Below are 23740 nucleotides of genomic sequence, written 5' to 3'. Positions count from 1 at the left end.
TCAGACAGTTTTGCTTATAGAGGCATGCCAGTAGCAGCTCCCCAGGATGGGCACACTGTGAGATGAGTATCTCAGTATACCAGATCTCTTGGACCTCTGCTCTTATAGTTGATTACTATTGCTGGGCAGATTCAAAGTAACTAAGTAGAAGGAGGACCTCTCCCTATGGACTACAAAGGCATTTTGATAATGAAAATTTATTAACTTATTATAACTGGGTAAGATCAAGTTTCATAAGCTCATAGTTTACCAACCTTGCATTTCTAAGCCTAAATGTTCATGGTGTTTCCTGGGTCTAACAGTGGTCAAACAAAGCATTGACTAAAGTCAAGGAATAGGACAATCTTCATGAAACTATAATTCAGGATCTAATAAAATTATTCTTTACAAAATAGTCCATGATTCAGAAAACTGAACTGATTTAATGAAAGGCAAATAACATTCCCAAGGAAAATAACAAAATATATATATATCAGAAAAAAATGAAACAATTTCTTCTTAATTTTGAGGATAAAAGTCTTACCTGTTTGATAGCTGTGACAGCAATGACAAAGAATAAAGGAAGTCCACTTGTAACTGGACTTGTGGGTGTATCAATAATCAACTGCAATTAAAATAAAATTAGATAGTTAATTTAAAATACCAACTTGACTGATTCTTGATCAGTGTCCTATATAAATCATAATAGCAATTATTTTTTATTTTTCAATATATTTTTAAATGTTTTGTCCTCATTTTATTTTAATGCTATCTCTAAGAGACTGGTAGGATAATTACTATTCTCACTATTCAAATGAGGCAACTGAAAGATAGGTTAAGTAATTTGCTCAAGACAGTATAGTTACCAATTGGACAATATACAAGTTTGGGAAAATCTCAAAGCTAATACTATGTTAATGAAAATATTTTGAAGGCATCTAAGTACTTTAGGAAAATTAGCGGGTTTTTTTGACCTTACTCCAGGTGTATGAAGTCTATCAGCCAGGTAAGATAGTTTTGAAATCCTGAAATCACTTTGGCTTTGAAAGATTCTAATCATATAAGAGCAGAGAATTGATTAGTTTTTTCAGGATTTATATACATAATCAAATAATTCTTGCTTCTCTCTTTAGTGTTCAAGGACCAATGGAGAGAGAAATAAGAGACACTATCTTGGATCCTGCTGAAGAAAAGGGATACATAATCATTCAAAAGTAAACTTATTGGATATGTTTAGCTTGACAGGATCTTATATTAGGTGTACTTTTTATTAATGAAAAAATTTAAATAAGAAGTTGATTTTTTATAATAATGGATTAAAAAACAGTCCTTTTTCTAATTAAGTAAGCAATAAGTCACTTAGTGGAGGGTATATCATTCAATGTGATATAACTGATTTGGTGATAAAAAGTAAATATGTAGCAGATAGGTGGAACAATGGAGAGAGCACTGGCCCTATATAGTCAGTGACCTCAGACACTTAACACTTACTAGTTGTGTGACCTTAAGCAAGTCATTTAACCCTAATGCCTCACCCCCCCTCCTCCAAAATTTAAACGGACTTACCTGTACCAGAAAGATGATAAGAAAATAAAAATTGGCTATTCTTCGGAACTGCTCAAACAAATTCTTAGGTATGAAGTTCCAAAATGTGTACTGTACAAAAAAATGGCATACGATCAGATATTTGTTCTTAAAATTTTCTTTTTTGGTTTGTGTTCTTTTTTATAATGAGGCTAATGTGGAACTATGTTTTGCATAACTGCTCATATATAATCTATATCAACTGCTTGCCTCTTCAAGAAAAGAAATTTGGAACTCAAAATTATTTTTAAAAAAAGATGTTTAAATTGTTTTTACATGTAATGAGAAAAATAAACTAAAAATATTCTAAAAAATAAAAGGAATTTTCAAATTTTAATGATGAGCTTAAAAAAAGAAATTTTTGTCACTTCTCAGTGATTCCTTCACCATATCCACAGAGGCATTATCTTCTAACAAATAAAGTTAAGCAAAACAACCTAGGACCATGGTTATGTTTAAATGAAGACTTTCTTTTCTGCCTCTCTATATTGAGGCATCCTCCACTATCAACCTTCTGAAGTCATGACTGACCACTGAAAATATCTTATATTTCATACAGCATTTCACTTCAAGTACTATTACTTGGTGATGTTTGCTAAACAGCATCAACTAAGAATTAAAAGTTATCTTTCTGGACATAAAGTTCCTAATGAAAGGCAGCATGAAATGACAGATGAAGGGGCAGGACCTCTGATCAAATTTTGCTCTACTCCTTGTTATGGTATGCTAGGTTCATCCTCTCAAAGCCTCAGTTTCCTCATTTGTACAAGAGAAAATAATATCTGTACTATTTGCCTCTCAAATTTGTTTTATGGAGTAAGTGAAATAAGTGAAATTTAAGTGTATAAAACACTTAAACTGATATACAACAGCTGTCAATTGAAAATTAAATGAGGCTCATTGAGGCTTGGTCAATTTGTTCAAATGATAGAAAAACTACTTGTTGAGAACTTAAGTAGAAATTCATGGAACAACAGAAATTCAAAATTAAATGTTTATTATGTTAAAAAAAAAAAGAATACAAAAATAAAAAATGAAATGTACACTGCACCCAAGTAGCTAAAAGTTGTGTGTGTGCACAGACAAAAGACATAACAATAAAGAATGACAGGAGGCAGGGTGTGAGAGCTCAAAGGATAAATTTCCCATACTTTACTATAGAATTTGAAATGTTAAATTCCAGCTAACTGAAACAAATTCAAGGTGACTAAAATAAGATGGACATTTCTACAGTTAACTAATAGCTATAATTTTGAAATTAAGTAATATGATAAATTATAAAGTTATAAAATTAAGAATCTCAGAACACGGAATAGTTATTTCTACTGTTAAAATCATATTGTGAATAGATAGAAATAATTTTGAGAAATTCAAAAAGCAAGACAAAAATTGCCTTTCACATGATTTTTACCTTATTCTGAAAACTATTTCCAAATAATGAATATTATATAAATTTTTTATTGAAAATTTATCAAAGATTCCTTAACTAGAACAGAATAACTCAAAAACATGATTTGGCTCCCATATAATTAATAAATTGTATATTTACTGAATTCTTACTTTCAAAGCAAAAGACTATCCTAAAAAATTTTACTTTGATAATAGGTTTTTTTTTTGTTTTTTTTTAAAGCCATTTGCTGAACATCATAGTGGAGATTTTTATCTTGAAAAAAACAATGTTTTGCTTTAATTCTTTACCAACTAAGTAACATAACACTTTCCCTAATATTTAACCATCATAAAACTCAAGTTTATTTGGATTGGATTTTTTGCATTTGCACAAGAATCTCAAATAATGTCACTTTAAAATATAAGTAAAATCCATAACCAGTATAAAGACTATAAGTCACTGACAATATTTAGGATTGTTGGCTTTCAAATAAATATCATCACTTATATATAGTGAAAAATGTTTTATCCTTCAGTTTCCAGTTGTTCAACTCAGCAATATTTCCAGAAAAGTTCAGTGAAATGGTTGTCATTCTCCATTACCCTTAGAAACTTGGAGCATAGCTTGTCCAATCCCACTACAACACAGCTAGGATGACTCAGGTCTGCTAACTTCAAATCCAGCCCCCTCACTATACATCAAACTACCCAGTGCATCCAAGCTGCTTTCAAAGTTTCAATTCCATAATGAAGGCCTCCCCAAGATCTCTCCATATTGATTTTCCCCTTGCCTATACTTTAGAAATACATTGCACAAAAAGAACTCACTGTAAACTATCTTGACATCCTACAGTTATTTAATTTATATTAGTGTTATTTACCCCATTGGACAGCACTTGGGCAGAGAGAAGGTAGACATTCACTAAATACATAAGAGAATGAGTAAGATAATGATCCAAGATTAAGCTTTGAGGATGCAAATGTTTTTCAAATAGAAGTTCAATTTTAATTCTACATCTTTTCTGATTATTTCAAATAAAGCTGGTGGAAGTCCGACTCCTCTACCAATTGAGCTCTAAGACTTTGCCTAGGTTTTCTATAGAGACACCAGCAAGCTAGTGAGCTGCTAGGCCCCCTTCCAGGCCCAGGGGTCCCTACTTAAATGGAAGGCTCCTCAGAGGAGAGAGAGGGCCATGTACAATTGCTCATTCTCCTCTCATTGTTTTTCAGCCATTACAGTCCTCTGTTACTGATGTTTTATTGGAAATTAAAGAAAAATAAAAGCTTCAAAATTTACTTTGAAATCTATTGTGACCTTGAGATTGTAAGTGTTGTCTATATTTTATAGGAATGTCCCTTCTAACCAGATCAAGACAGACTGATGACTATGGGATCAGATTTAATATAGACTTTAAAATTTGGTATATAACAGAAATTCTCAATTTCATATATAATTCTCCCTTCCTTGCATATTTCAATATCCATGATTGCTGAAGCTGTGATGTTCATAATTAGAAAATTGAAGTAAAAAACAGTGACTGCAAGCAAGTAAACCAAAAAATATTTCCCTGGTCTTTTTTGTTTTTCATAGAATGATAAGCATTTGTCGCTGATTTCTCTTTCTTAAAATCTCCTGAAACTTTATTTGCAATATAAAGGAATACTTTACTGAAATCAAGTTATAAGTTAAAGTATTAAACTTGACAAGAAAAATAAGACATGAAATAAGTGAGAGAAAAAGTATCAAGTTGAGATATACAGATACAAATATCTCTTATCTATATTAAAAATAGCTAGAAACATTTAATAAGACATATGCAAGGAGAAAAATGTGCAAAGGCTTGATAATAGTAAAACCTGACCCTTTCATTCTTGGACTTAGCTGAAAACAAATACTGTGCTGGGTAACACAATGTTTAAAGAGCACCAGAGTTGGTGCTCTTCTCAGGAAGACCCAAGTTCAAGTCCTACCTAGGAGACTTACTAGTTATGTGACCCTGAACAAGTCACTTATTAGTGGATCTTTTGAAAAAAAAAAAAAAGTTGGATATTCCCTTTCTGTTTAGCTATTAATTTCTCATAAATTAATCATAGTAAAAAAAAAAATCCTGTTTCCTGCTTTAAGAGACCACATGGGGAAATATAAATGTTAATGTCTCAACTTATATTCTTCTCTCTGTGTATATTTGTGTGTGGATGTGTACTGATAAATAAAATCTCAACTTTTACCCCTTCTATTTAGCTAAGAAGTATATTATAAGCTAATTAATTGTTAGTTAATTTAAAAAATTCATTATAAGCTAAATTTAGCTAAGAAATTTGTTAGTCATGCCTTGATAATAAAGAAAGTCTGAAACGATATAGTCTTCTTGAATATTCTACCAACTTCCATATTTATTATCCTCTGGTTAACAGAACATTTTAAATCTCTAAAACAAATTATACAGTATCTAACAAGGGCAAAAAAAAAAAGCAAATATTTGAATATACTGGCTGAATTATGCCAGAAGTACCACTGTTTCCCTATTTGAAAATTGCTCTATTAGTTATCCTATCTATTTTTTTTTATAAAGTTACCCTATTCTAGAATTTCCTGAACACCTCAAATTACATTTTTGTAGTGATCCACTATAGTATTTAAAAATTAAAATGGTAACTCACACTAAGGAGGTACTAAAGGAATCCCATATGCTGCTAAGATAAGTGGCCCAGTGGATAGAGTCTTGGAGTCGGGAGAACCCCAATTCAAATCTGGCCTGAGACTTTTACAAGCTGTAGCCTGGGCAAGCCTGCAGTTTCCTCATCTGTAAAATGAGCTGGAGAAGAAAATCGCAAACCACTCCATTATCTTTGCCAAGAAAATCCCAAATGGGGTCACGAGAGTCAGACACCACTTAAACAATTCAATATGCTGCTAAGTCAGAATCTTCATGATAACTAACCACAAATTCTGGAATACTACATAATTGCTATAGATATTGTTAATAAGATCCATCGCAATAAACATCCTATTTTGATGCCTAATCCAGATATGGAACTTAATTCAGATCACTGGAAAGGAAAATATAATGCCTCCTGGATTCTGCTTCAGTAGGAAAGACTTCAACATAGGACAGCAATGTATCAGGACCAGACTAGTTAAGTTAGGAAGTAAGGCTTGTAACTAAAATATTAGCCAACAGGAATGACTTACTTTTTGGCCTCAGTAATTCATAAAGATAATCTATTACTGCCTACCTGAGCTACACTATTCACTGTTGGAAAGAATACCCACAATGATAAGATCACAATTATCTTGACATTGATATTAAACTGATCAAAAAAAGAAAAAAAATTTAAATTCTCTATGGTAAATTAAGAAGGGAAAAAAAAGAATCTGTTGAATTTATTTGAGATTAGGTGACTATTTATGCATGTCAAGTTGCATAAGCAAAATATAAAATGGCATAGGACTTTTATTCCGAATACCTGAATTAGCAAAACAATACAGAGGACCAATCATAAACTTTTTTTTTTTAAACTGAACAATTTAAATGGTCCGATTTATCATTAAACAACACAGCTATAATTATATTTTCTCTTCTTGTTTCTGCTATAATACTGACAATTTATGCCTTAATGTAGTTAATATTTGAAATCTCAGGTTGTCCAAACTATTAGAATGGCATAAATAGGTTTTCTTATAATAATAAAGCAGAGAAATCAAAAAAGTCTGCTGCATTTTTATATTGTGTGTTGACACACTTGCTATATTGCCTTGATTTAATGTTTAAAAAAAAGACAACTCACCCCCTCAAAGTGCTTTCATATATATTATCTATATCTTTAATCCTGACAATGAGAAAAATTCAATAGTATTAGAACAGCTGACCCACTTTTATCAGTGTAAATCAAATCTCGAGTATTACATAATTTAATTGGAGTGTAGTTTATAAACAAAGATATCCAGAATAGCATAATTTGATCTACCTTTGAGCCATTATTGATCCTCTCTCTATCTCTCACAAACACACACACACACACACACACACACACTGTTGGTGTTCAGTTATTTTTAGTTTTGTCAGATTGTTTGTGACTCCATTTGGAATTTTCTTGGCAAAGATAAATGAGTTTTCCAACTCAATTTATAGATGAGAAAACTGAGGCAACAAGGTAAAGTGACTTGGCCAGAGTTACACAGCTGTTAAGTATCTGAAGCCAGATTTGAACTCAGAGAGTTAAGCACTCTCTCCTTTTACTCCATCACCCCACCTCAGGTGATATTATGCAATAATGTGATGGTTGCTCTCTCGGCCACAAGTTTCTCCCCACCGCAGGTCTTGCACTCAGCTGCCAAAGTGGATCACCCTAAGGCACAAGTCTGATTATGTCACCTCCACGTCCAATAAACTCCATAGCTTCTTCAGGATCATCCTCAGATTAAAACGTAAAACCATTCAAACTCCTTCACAAGCTCCCCCTATCTTTTCTGTTTTTCCTTCCTCTTTCTCTCTCTTCTCTGTCTCTCTCTGTCTCTCTCTCTCTGTCTCTCTCAAAATTCCACCTTTTACAATAATTGTTTGCATGTTGTCTTTCTCATTAGACTGTGAATTCCTTAAGTACAGGGTCTGTCTTTTGCTTTCTTCATATCCTTAGACTTTATGACAATGTTTGACATTAATAGATTTATTGACTTATTGACAACTATAATTGAATGGTATTGAGACTGGAGGGCTACCAAAAAGCAATATTTATCAATAGCAGCTAAAAAAACCCAAACCCCCAACAATTATTTATTTGTAAACAGATCTAATATTCCTAAAAATATCCTGATCACGACTTTATTTACAGAGAGAATAAATTCAGATATGACTATGGTTTTTTTCTCATTTGTGAAGAAAAATTTCAATTTTCAAATTCAAAAAAAATTAAAAACAGTTACTACTTGTCAATACATGTGATTCATAAGGAATGATTTAAAAAGAATTTTCAGAACCAAGAAAAGGACATGTTTTCCAATAAAGGCTCAGTCTGATATTTTATTATATATATATTTGAGATATATACTTCAAAATTAATTTTGTTCATTTGGTGTAAGAAGATCCCACCAAAGAATCTCGCAATACCAATAAGGATCCTCAACTTTTCTGTTATATCATCTTAGAGAACTGTTTGAGAGACACTCTAAGCAGTTCAATGACTTGTCCAAAATTACAAAACCAGTATATATCTGAAATGAACTTTGAACCATTCTTCCTGACTTTAGGGACAACCATCATACTATCTATGCTAGGATACCTCTGATTCTTCAAATCATATACATCATGAGACATACAGTTTTCAATGTCTCCTGAATCTGTCCATACTTAAAAAAAAAAAAAAAAAAAAAAAGCTTCTGGAAAAAAAAAAGTTCAAGGGGGTAGAAGCAAATGGAGAGAGAAGAAAGTAGAATTCTGAATTCCATGAAAATCTTTCAAGGAATGTTTCTTGGGCTAAGTGTAAAGCAATAGAGATGCAGGCCCCACTGATGTGGGTTGTGCTCCCTTTAAGAAACTAATCCTTTCAGATTGATTTATTCCTTTCTGATTCCCAGCCCCTCCTAGCTGATGCATTATCAATTCAAGAAGCTAGAACCTCTGATTCACAAATCCTGTCAAAAGCACCCCTTTGAATTCCAATAGGAGATCTGGGCTCCTACAACTCCCACCCAGATCTGAGCCAACTTGGGACACCATCCACAGGCCCCTTTAGCTAAATCTCTCATTATAAAAGAGCCAAACTGGAGCCTTCTCTTTGCAGAGGTTCCTAATATGGCAGCCTTACACCTGGCATACCAAGGATTTCTGTCCACTGGAATCTTATTTCCGGTGCTCTTTTATTACTTATTACCTTCATCTTTTACTACTTAAACTTTAACTTTACTTCCAAACCCCAAAATAAACCTCCTTTATCAATCGAGGTTTTTGGGTCTGAAAATTCCTTTACAAGGGACTCTTGTACCATCACTAGACCTAATTTAACTCTATATCCTTGCCCTGAATCTAAAGGGGTTGCAGGAGAGCTCTATTTGACTCCCTATACCCTTAATCCTAACCATGAGACCTCAACCCTAATTTCATTTAGTTACCCCAATTCTAAACCTCATCACCACTACATAGCCATCTGAGGCCTGGTCTTAGGACTTGGGACAACTGTGATAACAACTGGGTAACCTTAAATTTCTTCATCTGTAAGCAATATCTATGATTCCTTCTAGCTCCAATTCTATAAAATTCTATAATTTTTGTGGGTTAGGCAGTCCAGGGTCTTTAAACAATTCTCCCTTCCACCTTTCCCAGTCTCTCATCTATAGACATCTATTGACATACACACACATGTCTCCTGGTGCCTAATGTATATAGAAGATACTTAATAAATATCTATTGAAGAGAAGGACTTCAACTGATAGACAGAGGGTTATAAAATTAGTGAGAAATGAGTGTGTTTAAAAAAAATCAATAAAACTTTTTAAAAAATCAAATAATCTCTTTTCAAGAGGATTTAAAGTTCTTACTATTCAAAGCAATCCTACTGTGAATTCCTTCATAAAAAGAGTTATCTTATTAAAAATTCTTGATTTATTTAGCAAAAGGAAAACTTAGGCAATAAACAAAAGCTTCTTTAGCACCCAAACATCCAGTTTTTAATCTTTCCAAGGGCTTTCCTGGCATGAACAAGATTATCTGTATAATTTTTAAAATTGCAGCCCATCATTCATTTGAATGTTCCATTGTACCATTCAAAGTACCCTTGAATTGGGATCATAATTCCATTTCTGAATCTAAAACAGAGATAAGAGTCCTTTGTGTACTCTGCCCCACTCCTTAACCCCTCTCAAGTGAAAAAACTCTTAGGAGTCAAGGACACTACACATTCTCTAAAAGTCTGAATATTTAATCAGTCTATCTTTTCTAAAAGTACAAAGACTTTCAAATTATTAGTTCCTGTTCTTGAGTTTTCTGATAAAATTAACTTGATAAAATCTATAGATCTTTCTTAAAATTCCCCTGGCAACTTAAACAGTTCTTTGTGACAAAGTCCTATTTTTATAATGTTCCCTAGTGCAGTTGAAGTGTATATCAAAGAAATCACTGGGATCCTCTAGTACTAAAGAGTTCCCAAAGACTTCTCCATGCATGGATCAATGAGAAAAGTCTTTGATTCTAATAACACGCTGGTGCACTGAACTAGCTAGCCCTTCTAAAATGGTTATCTCTATTCTAGACATGGCTAGATCTTCCATTTAGTACTCTATTATGGACATTCCTTCCATCTTACCATTCTTCTTCTCTTCCAGAAATGGTCAATTTTATAACTGACACCTGCCTACAATAACAGAGAAACTAATCAGAATCTCCTGAGCCAAATCCAATTCTTTTAATAAGGCATTTGGCTTTCTTCTGTGGTCTTGCATATCTAACTGGGAAAAGTAGTAGGAACCTAGAATAAAAACTGATGCTGATGAGTCCTTCTCTTCTTTTGGGCCGAGACACATTTGTATTCTAATCTTCCAGAGATCCAACTGAATTCAGAGACTTTAATATAGGTGTCTCTTTGTCTCTCACACACACACTGTCTTCCTTATTTTCCTCATGGAGGCTTCAGGTTAAAGCACATTTCTTGCTGTGATTTAAAATACGCTAAAGATTTACTGTTTTTATTATTACTTACCACTTTGCTTGTTTGGAAATCTGAATCCCCAAAAATTCAACCTCAAAGTACTGAGACAAAATGGGAATAAATGGGTATTTGGGAGAAATAGGGAAAATGAGGAGCCAATGCTTCTGGACATGTCAGATAGGAAAGATATATAAAGAGCAAATAGGTTCAAGAAACTGAATCAGTGTCAAAGTTTGGGAATCATTCCAATCCTATATCTTTGAAAGCTACTTTTCCCTCCATAGGGCCAACAATGTCCACACTCCAATCTTTACCTCAATCCGATGGTTATAAAATATTAATTATACATTGTAAAGAAAATGTCTGTCACAAAATAGTTTCAACAAATGTATTATCTTGAAGAGCGAGAGGAAAAAAATTAATTCTCATAAATACTCATTATTGAGTTCTCTATTCCACAGATAGTATCTATTGTTCATCTTAGCATTCACCTTTATTGTAAAGTTGCCAAATCAAATTAGTTATAAATTATTTTACCACCAATGAAACATGCTATCCACTTTCTAATAGAGAGAGTGAAGGAATTAAGGCACAAAATGTATTTTTGGACACAGCCAATATGGGAATTTTTTTGCTTGACCACATATTTGTTACAAGGATCTTCTTCTTTTCACTTTTAGAGGGAATTTTTGGGAAAAGAGATGGAACAGAGAAAACTAATGTTTGTTAATTGAAAAAATAAGTTCAAAAATAATATGTACTTGTTAACAGCAAAACTTACTTTGGAAGAGACTATTCTATTATCTGGATATTTCTGTGGAATGTATGCTTCAGCACCTGGAGGGGGCTCTTTGTGTCCGACATAGATGGTCCGATTATCAACCCAATTCTCTTCTCCAGCACACTGTTAAATAAGAACAAACATCAAACATCAACACAGTTTATTCAAAATATAAGTACGAAAAGTAAAACAGGTAAGTCCAATGATAGTTGTAATGTTTTTGGTTGATTGGGACATTGGCAGAGAGATATCAATCTGTTCACTTAAGTACCCACCCAAAAGTGGAAGAGAAGGAGAAAAAGCAGCTGGTTGAGATGTAATCCTTGAAATCCCTAATATGAGAACTACCTTTAATTATTACCCAGTAATCAAAATTTAGCTTCTTTGGGGAGAGAATCTGTAACTCAAAGTTTAAAAATGAATGTTAAAAATTGTTTTTACATATTAACTGGGGAAAAGATAAAATACCTAAATAATTTTTTTTTAAGGGTTAGGTTCTTCAAATAACTGACTTCTTCAATGAGACATGGAAAAAGACAAATATATAAGAGTAAATAGTCAAAACTTCTTTTCACAGTTGACAATTCAGTTTCCTCATAAACAAGTAGGGCACTATTATTTTATTACATATATCTGAAAGAATCAATTTCTTTTAAAATGGAATACAGTAACAAAATATTAAGACTTGCTTTAAAAATGAATGTTAAAAACTGCTTTTACATGTGGCTGGGGGAAAATAAAATGCTAAATAAATGAATAAAAATTATCAAACAAAACAAAAAATAGATTATAGTCACTCTGTAAAACTAGATTATCATCCCAGTCCTAACATTCTATGAATTTCTGATAAAAGTCTTAGAAAATAATGGTGAAGTCATTGGTTAAAATTATTATTGTTAGTTTCCATTAACCATGCTATCTTTTGATTTTCATGAATAAACTAGAAATTATTCTGCTCCTCTCAAATTTAATCACAACAAAATAAAAAACTCACAGATTCCCTATCCCAGTAGGATCTGAATGTCCAATACAGAAGAAGGTAGAGAATTAATTTCAATGAAAAAAAAACTTTGGTTAAAAAATTAGCTTTTGACCTGTATAATGGTACCTACAATTGTTGATTAATTCTTAAGAAAGAACTATAATCCTTAAGCAAAAAACAAATATTAGCCAAGTGCTTATTATGCATATGCAAATATACAGTACAAAAGCTAAATCTTGTTGCTGACTTGGGTCCTACTTTGTGACCCTTTTGGAGGTTCTCTTGACAAAGATATTGGAGTGGTTTGCCATTTCCTCTTCCAGAGCTTACAAAAATAAAAGCATTGACTGTTAAAGTTGGAAGAGATCCTAGAGATCATCTAGTCATAACACAATCTATAGAATATTATAAACAAGGTTATGTGTATTCTGAGAAAGGAAAGGTCATCTAGACTGAGCATTAAAAGATATACAGGGATATCTATCTTGAGGAGGAGATATTGGAGCAATTAAAGAATGAGGAGGAGATGTTAATCTTAAATAGAAGTAGTGCAGAGATGGGAAATAATTTGACTGTTCATGGGACAAGTAGTCAACAAGGAATCTAATTTGACTAGTATATAGAACTTGGCAAGTGTAGTCTAGAAATGGCTTAACAGTTGGGACTTCATTCCATAAACAACAGGGTTTCTCAATGAAGTTTTGAAAAAGACTGACATTAATAGATTCATGCATAAGGACTTTTATCTGGCAGTGAAAGAGAAAAAGATGGAGAGAGAGATGGAAGCAAAAGTGGAAACAACCATTTATAATGTGAAAAATTGAGACTAATATTTCCTTTTTGCCTTCAAAATCCTGTTACACCATGAAACTTAACACAAGCTGGCTCTGGTGACAAATCAGAGAGTATTTCTGTGTGTTTGGACAATTATTTTATCAGCATGTCTTATGACTTGCTTATTAGTCCATATATATATATATGCATATATAACTTAATATGCATATATAACTTAACCTCCACTATTAGACTACAGGCTTCTTAAAAGTTGCACATTGTAATTTCTATTAGAGTGTCTTTATATGACAGGAAATCTAATAAATATTTATCGATTAGATGAATGTAATTCAAGACAAATAAACATTTGTTAAATGCAAATTGGAAAATATATTTTTGGTAGTGGTGGGAAGTTGATACTAAGAGGTTAAATGATTTAATCAAGGTCACACAGCCAATAAGTATAGAGGCAAAACTTCAACTTGTTTCTTTCTAAGTCTGAGGCTGCTCTCTCTACCATTTTTTTTTTTGTGTGTGTGTGTGTGTGTGTGTTTAATCTCTCACATCTCCATTTCTTTGCTTTTAGGGATTCACCAATCTAATTTCTTACCTTTGTAGCTATGATATTTATTGAGGGAAATTTTAAGGAAATTTTAAAAGTGAATATGATTATGTGTAATATACATATGGCCTAAAAGCTATATACACTCTTCAAAAAGTAATGGGTCTCCCCCTGAAGTATTATTAGAATACAAAAGCCTGTGATATATACAATAAGATCACAGTATATGTAGTATTCCATAAAAGACTACAAATAGGAAGGGACATGACAGGAAGATGAGATGGGGAGTTCTGAAATGCTCTTTTCTACTTGTAGTATTGTGTGTGAATGTGGACCAAAATTACCTCACAAAGAGTGCTTTACACAAATCATTCCTTTTATGTACAGGTTGTTACAGGATGTTAAACTTCATTTAAGAAATAACACCTGTCTAATGGAGAAAGGGTGAAGTCTATGCCAGCATGGTTTTGAACAATGAGGTCTATTCTTTCTTCTCTATTCTTAATAACCCACTAAAAGTTACAGCCAAAGAACCATAAACAAAGCTATATATTATGTGTTTCTATTAATAGTTGTAAGCTCAATAGACTGAAACAGTTTTAGGAGAACATGAGTTAAGATACATTTCAACTTGAATTCTTCAGCTGTTAGCATTAGGATATGTAAACCAAAAAGTACTGCTTTAGCAAGAAAAAAAGAATTGTATTTTAGTGCAGTAATAATATCACTTAAAACTTTTCTACCTTAAGAAATGATCAGGAGGAGGATTTCAGAAAGGCCTGAAGAGACTTACATGAACTGATGCTAAGTGAAGTAAGTAGAACCAAGAGATCATTATACATTTCAACAACAAGATTATGTGATGATCAGGTCTGACAGACAATGAGGTGATTCAGGCCAATTACAATAGACTTGTGATAAAGCCATCTGCATCCAGAACTGGAGCTAAATGTGAATCATAACATAATTTTTTCACCTTTTTTTTGTTATTTGCCTGCTTTTTTTCTTTCTCATTTTTTTTCCTTTTTGAGCTAATTTTTTTTCTTTTTTTTTTTTTTGTGCAGCATGATAAATGTGGAAATATGTATAGAAGAATATGTCTTGGTATCTAGGGGAAAGGGTGGGGCTGAGGAAGGAGAAAAATTTGGAACACAAGGTTTTGTAAGGGTGAATATTGAAAATTATCTTTGCAGGTATCTTGAAAATAAAAAGCTATTTAAAAGTGGCTACAGGAATATATAATCATAAAAGGAGATGGATCGATTATGTAATGAAAACAAGAGAGAGGATGCTTGCAGGCATTCACTATCACTGAATGTTAAAAGATATAAAGGGAAGCCTCACCCCAGAATGGGTAGATTGACGATTGAGAATTTATGGAAGCAGGACACAATCAAGAGTCACACTTGCTGAGAAAGTGTGGGATAAACTGTGAGGTAGTATGATATGGGAGTACAATTACCAATAAGTTCAAGAGCTACCAAAAATACTTATGTGCCAACAAGTTGAGAAGAGAATAGATTAAATGCAGTAAGTTCCCATAGAATACATGGCATAACAAAGTGATTATGTGAAGTTTTTATACCTGCCTTAAAGATATCTATAGAAAGGTAGTGTGTAAAGAATATTAGAAGTTAGGAGACTTATATCCCAGCCTTAGGGATCTAACTATGTCCTGTAATTTTGGGATCTTAACTTTCTCCTGTAAAATTCAATGATCAGATATGACCTTTTATCTTTCCTGTTTTGAAATGCTATGAATCTTTGTACTTAAATCTATTAATCCAATACTGTGATTTCCAAATTTCTAACCCTTTTTGAAAAACTCTATATTTCAGCTATTGGGGACATTATTTGGGGTCAAACTATCTCAACACTTTTAAGTTATTCTTCTAGGAACAGAGAGATAGAGAAGCTGATTTTTTTAAAATCTAGTTTGCCCTGTCAAAAAGGACAAATAGTGGATGTTTAAGAAAAAAAAAGATCTCTGCCTGTGTGTAATATAAAAGCAAACTTTTGCTCCTATCTCCAATAGTGTATTAAGTATTATCAGTATGGAAAAACAAGGGTGAATAATATTAACCTTATGAGTATACAGAGCTCTCTGTGTAGTTCAATGTTCTTTTAGTAACTATAAGTGAAAAAAATTGTTACACATTCATTATGAATAAACTCAAATATTTTGCCAGCATATGTTAAGAAATTTATGCTCAATTTAAATACATAGACAGATGGATTACTTTCCAGTAGAGTTTGCAACTAATGAACTAATTCTTCAGCATCAGTTGTATCCTACCCTCATTTTATTCTGTAGCTGGAGTTGTTTAATATATAAATGTGTTAAATTCAGCATACACTTAAAAGTAACACTTGGCAATGAAGATAGAGCTTAAACAATTAAGCATATATACAAACCAAATTACTCCACGGTCAATAACCTTAAGCAATGAACAGTATAATTGCTAAAAGTTAAGCATGGAACTAGCAGTTTGATAACTTTAGATAATAAGATGAAAATACAGGCACTCATTTTAATATATTTTAAACTACTGATTTGGATGCTTTAACATTTGAGTTAAAACTATATTAAGTATCTGAGTTACTACCTTATACTTGTCAGATTGGCTAATATAACAGAAAAGGAAAATGACAAATGTTGGAGATGTGGGAAAATTAAAACTCTAATGTATTACTGGTGAGATTCTGGAGAGCAATTTGGAACTATGCCCGAAGGACTATAAAATCATACATACTCTCCCTCTGACCAAGCAATACCACTACCTGTATATCAAAGAGATAAAAAACAAAAAGGAAAAGATCTATGTGTATAAAAATATTTATAGCAGCTCTTTTGGCAGTGGGAAAGAATTGGAAATTGAGGGGACATCTATTGATTGGAGAATGGCCAAAAAAGTTGTTGTATAGGATTATGATGGAATACTTTTGTGCTTTAAGAAATGATAAGCAGGATGCTCTCAGAAAAACATGAAACAACTTGCATGAACTGATGCAAAGTGAAATGAGCAGAACTAAGAGAACACTGTACACAGTAACAGTAATACAAAACATACAATAGAATCAAGATCTACTATGAATAAATTAGCTATTCTCAACAATACAATGATTAAAGACAATTCTGTAGAACTTATGATAAAAGGTGGTGTCCACCTCCAGGAAAAGAACTGGTAAAGCCTAAATGCAAATGAAAAATACTTTTTATTTTTCTTGGGGGTTTTTGGTCTACCTTTTTTTTTCACAGAATGACTTATATGGAAATGTGTTTTGCATGATTACAAACATGTATAACCTATGTCAAGTTGCTTATCTTCTCAATGTGAGGGAAAGAAGGAAGGAGAGAATTTGGAATTCTAAAGTTGAAAAAAAAAACATTAAAATTGTTTTTATATGTAATTGGCAACATAAAATATTAAATAAAATTAAAACATCAGTTTTATTTAAAAAGAATGAAATTATTTAATTAGAACATTGTTTTTCATGTTCTCTTTTTGAACACAAATGGATTTTTTTTTAATTTTTTTTATTCATTTTTCCAAATTATCCCCTCCCTCCCTCCACTCCCTCCCCCCGATGACAGGTAATCCCATACATTTTACATGTGTTACAATATAACCTAGATACAATATATGTGTGTAAATACCATTTTCTTGTTGCACATTAATTATTAGCTTCCGAAGGTATAAGTAACCTGGGTAGATAGACAGTAGTGCTAACAATTTACATTCACTTCCCAGTTGAACACAAATGGATTTTATAGTAAAGGACAGAAAAACTTTCAAAAAATAAAAATGGTTATGTAATTTCTTAATTTTCAGAGGTAAATTTTCTTTTTCCCAAATTACAAAATCATTTTTGTTCACTATGATTACATAGTGATACCATGGGAACCTCATTCAGTGAAAGAATCTACTTCTTGAGGAAATAATGGGATATTTCTTTTTTCCTCTTCCACACTAATTGCTGGAACTTTGGAAAATAATAAGAGCTTCAATGGTTTGAGCAAAATATAAACTACCTATCTTTAGTAAATTGGGCTCAATAGGAAAATTGCCATTTCTCTTAGAGGACTGATTTTTCAACCCTTAGAAACAAAAGCATAAGTTCCCTAGTAATGACTAACTGATGCCAGGCTGATCAAATTTCCTAAAAATTACAGCAGACCAAAAGAGTAATGGCATGTTTCAAGAAGCAGTGGGCTTTTCATCACTGTAGATACTCCAACAAAAGGTCGGATGGCTATGTGTCAGGAATGCCAGAGTCACGCATGGTTCAGGGTCAAACCAGATGAACTCCATGACATGAGATCCTCTTTATGAATTTTCCTCCCATTTTATTTTCCCAGGACTTCCTCATAATGTATAGACAATATGAATAAAGAAAAAAACTGTTTTCAATTCAATCACCATCCCCATAAATTAAAGCTCAAACAGCATATAAATGAGGAAACGAGAGCCAAAAAAAGAAAAAACAGTGGCAAATCACTATAGCTCTGAATGAAACTACAGAATATAGCTGTCTGAAAACCAATATTGGAACTCATTTTTTAAATTACTGTTGGTTCATGGATTCATTGAGGGAAAAAATCAATTTTAGATACACAGGTCTGGTTGTACCACTTCTTGTAAATCTTTGTGCTTTTGGGCAGAGGGAACTAGGTAACACATGATATTTGTTAAGGAAAGACTATAATCTGGTATGTTCTAATAGAGGTCAGTGCCAATAAACTGTTTAACTTCAGAAGCAAGTTTTTTTTCAAATATTACTAAACTCCTATCCATTTAAGTACTAAGGTACATTCCATTTCAAAAGATACTCAAAGTAAGGCTTTCAAAGTGTGTGTAAAAGTATTTAGTTAAAAATTAATCCCTACTATTTCCTAGCATCTGAGAACAGGACCATGAATATATGATGAATTTCTTTAAATAGAATTTGAGATTCTCTATCTAATAATTTTTTAAAAAGCATACTCAAACTAGAAATATCACTAGAAGACTGCCTTTGAAATGCTATGGGTTAGAATTTTGTAATAGGGAACTTGATGGAGCATAATATCAGCTAATGCTGGCCTTTTTCTTTTGTGGCAATAATGGAGTAGGGGGACCATATGATATTCCTAATGGTTGTCAGAAATGACAACAAACAGAAATGTTTGTCCTGTGAGTAGTAATAGGAGCTGCCCTACTGGGGACTCAACTAGAATTGACCAGTGGGACAACAACAGCTCTTTTCTTCCTTTTTTCCCTTCCTTTCCTTCCTTCTGTCCACATAGGGTAGCATACCCTTACCAGCAAGTGCTCTCCCAAAAGGAATGTAAATTTTGATCACTGAAACCTTTCAAGGTATCTTGGGGCTCACTGGTTAGGACCAATAACCCAAATCACTCTGGTTCTCTCCAGGCAAGCCCTACTTGGTCATTGCATGGGTCTTGACAGGTTCAGAGTGAATATAAATAGTAAATGTTGGCTAGGTGGCGGAGTGGATAAAGCACCAGCCCTGAATTCAGGAGGACTCGAGTTCAAATTTGGTCTCAGACACTTCACACTTCCTAGCTGTGTGACCCTGGGCAAATGACCCCAGTCTCAGGAAAAAAAAAAAATTAGTAAATGTTTCTGTTTTGATCAGAAATCCTGATGCTCTTACCCTCCCAGACATATTGAATTAATGTGGCACAGAAAACTGGAAAGCAGTTGGTATCCACCAGACAACAAAACTTAATCCATTACTTTAATTTACTTCTTGTGGATAATCCAAAGGGATGAAATGAGTATACTTTAGTTTACTACCAATCATAATGAAAACAGCATTATAATATAATGGAAAGAATAGTGTGCCTGCAATCATAGGCCCTGAATTCAAATTCCTTTGCTACTTATATACTATATGATCTTGGGCAACTTTCCCAAGTTTCCCCATTTGTAAAATTTAGGGCTGTACTAGATGAGGTCCTTCCCAGTTCTATATCTGCGTGATCCCTACAATAAGGACATAGATGAGAATACAGAAGAGGAATAGGTTTTCATTTTTTTAAAAAACATAATTTAATTCTACAGGCATTATTAAATATTTCCTACATGCAAGATATCACCTGATTTCAAGGAGTTAAGACTGTTAAGAAATTATAAAGTGGATTTTAAAAATGTTTTTAACATCTAGGTTTTTTTTCCATAAAATATATAGCAATTTTCTCCATTAACCACTATTTCTCTACCCCATTCTCTTTTGTAACATACTTATACTTCATAGAAATGACAAAGGACTTGTGTGTTTTTGTATGTCTTCTGGGGTTTATTTTTTTGGGGGGGAGAGTTGGGGGGAAAAAGGGAAAGATCTGGACATTGACAAACATGGCTTTATCCTAAATTGTCAGTATTAGATTTTCATTTCCATGATGCTCCACTAGAAACCCTGTTGATCTACATTATAAAGATGTTTGCTATCATTTTGTCACACTAATTGCAGAGTTTCAGCTTTTCATAGTCATCGACTCTTCCCAATATGATACTGCAGTTTTGGTATGCTGTCACCCAGTAAATAGAAGCCATATCTATTCTACTTCAATCTATTAATCCAAATTTCTAACCCTTTTTGAAAAACTCTATATTTCAGCTACTGGGGACATTATTTGGGGTCAAACTATCTCAACACTTCAAGAGAGATAGCCAAATGACAATGTTCACTCTAAGATTCAGACAAGGCTTTTTACTCAAGGCTCACAAATGTGACTAATAATTTTCCAAATTTTTCTCCTGGTATTTATCAAAAACAACTTTAAATATGTGAACTCAAACATTTCTTTTTTTTTTTTTTTCTTTTTTTTGGCTAAGGCAATTGGGGTTAAATGACTTGCCCAGGGTCACATGGCTAGGAAGAACATTTTTTTCCCAACATGATACTGAGAAGTTTTTAAGTAAAGAAACACAGTGACAAGATTCTCACTAACTTTGCTCTCCCTACTCCTTTTAAATTCCCACTCTATCCCAGCTTCTGATAAAAAAATCATCTTAGCAAAGTCTTGTCCTCCAAGGCAGTTCAGCATCAACAGTGCCTGATTGCTTATTTTAATGGTCCCAAATGCATGAATCTACCCTTTATCAAAGGGATTTTGTTACCTTTTCTGACTCTTAATATCTCCCTTTTACCCCCAGATGACTGCCCTGTTCATTTACAATGTTTTTAAAAAAATAGATTTCATATGATATAAGATGCTTGGGTGGAGTTTTGATTTTATGAATTTACAGTAATATTCATCATTAACATTGCTATTGTAAACTTTTATTATTTTTCAGACATATTTAACTCTTTGTGACCACATTTAGGGTTTTCTTGGTGAATGATTTGACATTTCCTTCACTAGCTCATTTTACATATGAGGAAACTTAAGGCAAGAGACACGCCCAGGGTCACACAGAAACTTAGTAGTAAAGGACAGATATGAATTCAGGAAGATGAGTTTTCTGGCTCTAAGCTCACTACTCCATCCACACTATCATCCAGTTGCCCTATTATTATCTTTAATTATAAAAACAAAAATGATGTGCAGATTGAACTACATCAAAGAAACTTTTTTTCTCTCTCTAGTCTCCCACAGGGTTACCAAATACATAATGAACAATCTTTCAAATCATTTTAATTGCTCCAGGAGGAGCTCATTACTTAAAGGTATTACTTTGTTAATCCTTTTGTTTTTATTTTATTGTTGTAAAGAATCTCTTAATTTGTTAATTGTGTAAATCCAGATTTTCACATATTAAATTACTTAAACTCATACTGAAAATGTGCCCACCAGAACCAATTCCTGTTATTTGGTCATTTTCCAGTTGTGTCCAATTCCTCATGACCTTATTTGGGGTTTTCTTGGTAAAGATACTGGAGTGGTTTGCCATATTGCTTTCTAGTTCATTTTTCCTCATTTGTGAGAAAATAAGGCAAAACGGGAGATGACCTGCCCTAAATCACACAGCTACTAAGTGTCTAATGCCAGATTTGAACTCAGGAAGATGTCTTCCTAAATAAAGCCCAAGCACTTTATCCTTTGTGTCACTTTTTACCATTTAGGATATAATCAAGTAATTCATTCCTGATTAACTTGCAGAGCTTTTGAAACCACTACTAGTCTAGTGAGCAATAGTAATGACGGGAAAAGCATTTAAGAGTCTGCGTAGGAATCCTACCTTTGTTCTTTGTTCTCCCAGGTTCAGGGACAAATCAGGGCAAAAAACACTGTATCAGATATTCTGAATTCTTTTTTCTCCAAACAGTAAAAGTCACATCTACTCTGACATCATCTTGCTTCTAATCAATCAGTTTTAGAATCTTTCCAAAGTACTTTATTAAAAGCTCCTTCTTCTACATGAAGCATTTTTGCTTCCCAGTGTTTTCTGATTTGTCCCAACTGCCAGGGCCCTCTTTCTCTAAAAAATGTACATTGATTTTGTATACAAATAGCCAGAAAGAGTACCAGGCCTTGAGTCAGGAAGACACATTTTCTTCAGTTCAAATCTGGCTTCAGACACTTCTCAGTTGTGTGCCCTGGGACAAGTCACTTAACCCTCTTTGCCTCAGTTTCCTCATCTGTAAATGGAGCCAGAGAAGTGTCTTTGCCAAGAAAACTCCAAATAGAATCACAAAGAATCAGTCAACAAAATGACTGCACAACAACATACACGTACGTGTTGTACCCTGCAATAGAACACCAGTTCCTTGAAATCAATAACGGCTTCATTCTTGTCTTTGTTTTCTCAGAGCTTAGCACAGTGCCATGCAAATAGTAGGCCCTCATATCAGTGTGGAGATCTTAGGTTTGGTTATAGCCTGGGTAAAAAAAAATGATGATAAACACAACCTAAAGCAAAGACTATAGTTAAATATTGTAACTTAGTCTTATTAAAATAATGTAAACAACTCACTTCATAAAGAGCCACCTGCCTAAAGTCAACACTTGATTATTTACAAATGGATAATCTACTGCTGAGAAAAGATTGAGTTCCATAGGTGGTAAGGTTGAGAGCATTCACGGGCATATGTGCCTAATGATAGCATTACAGCCATTCAAAATACATTGTAGATTATTTATATTTTTCTTCAGTATACCATTTTTTTCCTCCTGCTGCATTGGCTGAACTGAATTTTGGAGCAGCAGATAAAATTCCACTCCTGATTAACTTCAACAGCTTATTTGTATCAAGTGATCTGACAACCTTCCATCTATTTTATTTTGATGTACATACACGTGGGCATGCACACATACACACACACATCTGTGTATATATGTGAGTCACTTATAATACAGGTTATTTATTAAATATTTTAAATACTTTTTTTTTTCTTTCCTCCCAACATTCTTATTAAGGTTGATAGTACAATATTACTTGTTGCCATTTTACAGATAGAAAAGTTGAAGCACAGAGCAATTAAGTAATTTAGGGATGAAACAGAAACATAAGTCTGCTGAGTTAAATCCAGTATTCCTTACACTATGCCAAACTGTGTCTCATCAAACAAGACAGAAAACAGGAGGACAGAGGAAGCTTTACAATATGCCTAAAATCTAGTTCATGTTAGTCACCTAATAGGAGTTTTAAATTTCAACTACACTCAACAAAACATTATTATCTGGCATGCAGTTAGAATTATAATTCTGCCTGAGACTGTAAGATTCATTTTAAATAGAGATATTTTCTACATGCAACTATTCTTTCAATTTGTAGTCAGTTAGCACTTAAGTGATCTCATCTGGTATCAGTTTACCTTTTTTAAAGATTGATTTGTGGATTAAAAAATGTTATATAGTTTGCAGGTCTTTCTAAATATATCACAGGCATTTTCTCTACTTATTTGTAAGCAGTTCTAGCAGTTGCAGTTGTGATGACTATGCTGCCTTTGTTCTTTGTAATCAGAATTACCAAATCCAGTTAATTCACATATGTAGGGCACCTCTATTTGAGCCAGGATAAAGCACTTTTGCACTCTAGGCAATGTCTGAAACATGCCCCCAGGGATTACTATCTTTGAATTTTTGCAATTATGATTT

At 33.1% G+C, this 23740-nt stretch overlaps 1 protein-coding gene across 6 annotated transcripts in view; it reads right to left on the bottom strand.

The window, feature by feature from the left end:
* ATP11A (ATPase phospholipid transporting 11A) overlaps positions 1-23740 on the bottom strand; it is a 214640-nt gene that overhangs the window by 85978 nt on the left and 104922 nt on the right. For all 6 annotated transcript variants that reach the window (XM_074299560.1, XM_074299563.1, XM_074299559.1 and 3 more), the window contains exons 2-4: positions 11375-11497; positions 1546-1635; positions 524-604 (exon numbers count right to left, since the gene is read on the bottom strand). In XM_074299560.1, coding sequence (XP_074155661.1) covers positions 524-604; positions 1546-1635; positions 11375-11497 — 294 coding nt within the window. The remainder of the gene's footprint in view (positions 1-523; positions 605-1545; positions 1636-11374; positions 11498-23740) is intronic.

The sequence above is a fragment of the Sminthopsis crassicaudata genome, chromosome 3 (assembly GCF_048593235.1).
Source record: "Sminthopsis crassicaudata isolate SCR6 chromosome 3, ASM4859323v1, whole genome shotgun sequence".
Classification (NCBI taxonomy): Eukaryota; Metazoa; Chordata; class Mammalia; order Dasyuromorphia; family Dasyuridae; genus Sminthopsis; species Sminthopsis crassicaudata.
This window is presented reverse-complemented; position numbering and strand designations above follow the sequence as displayed.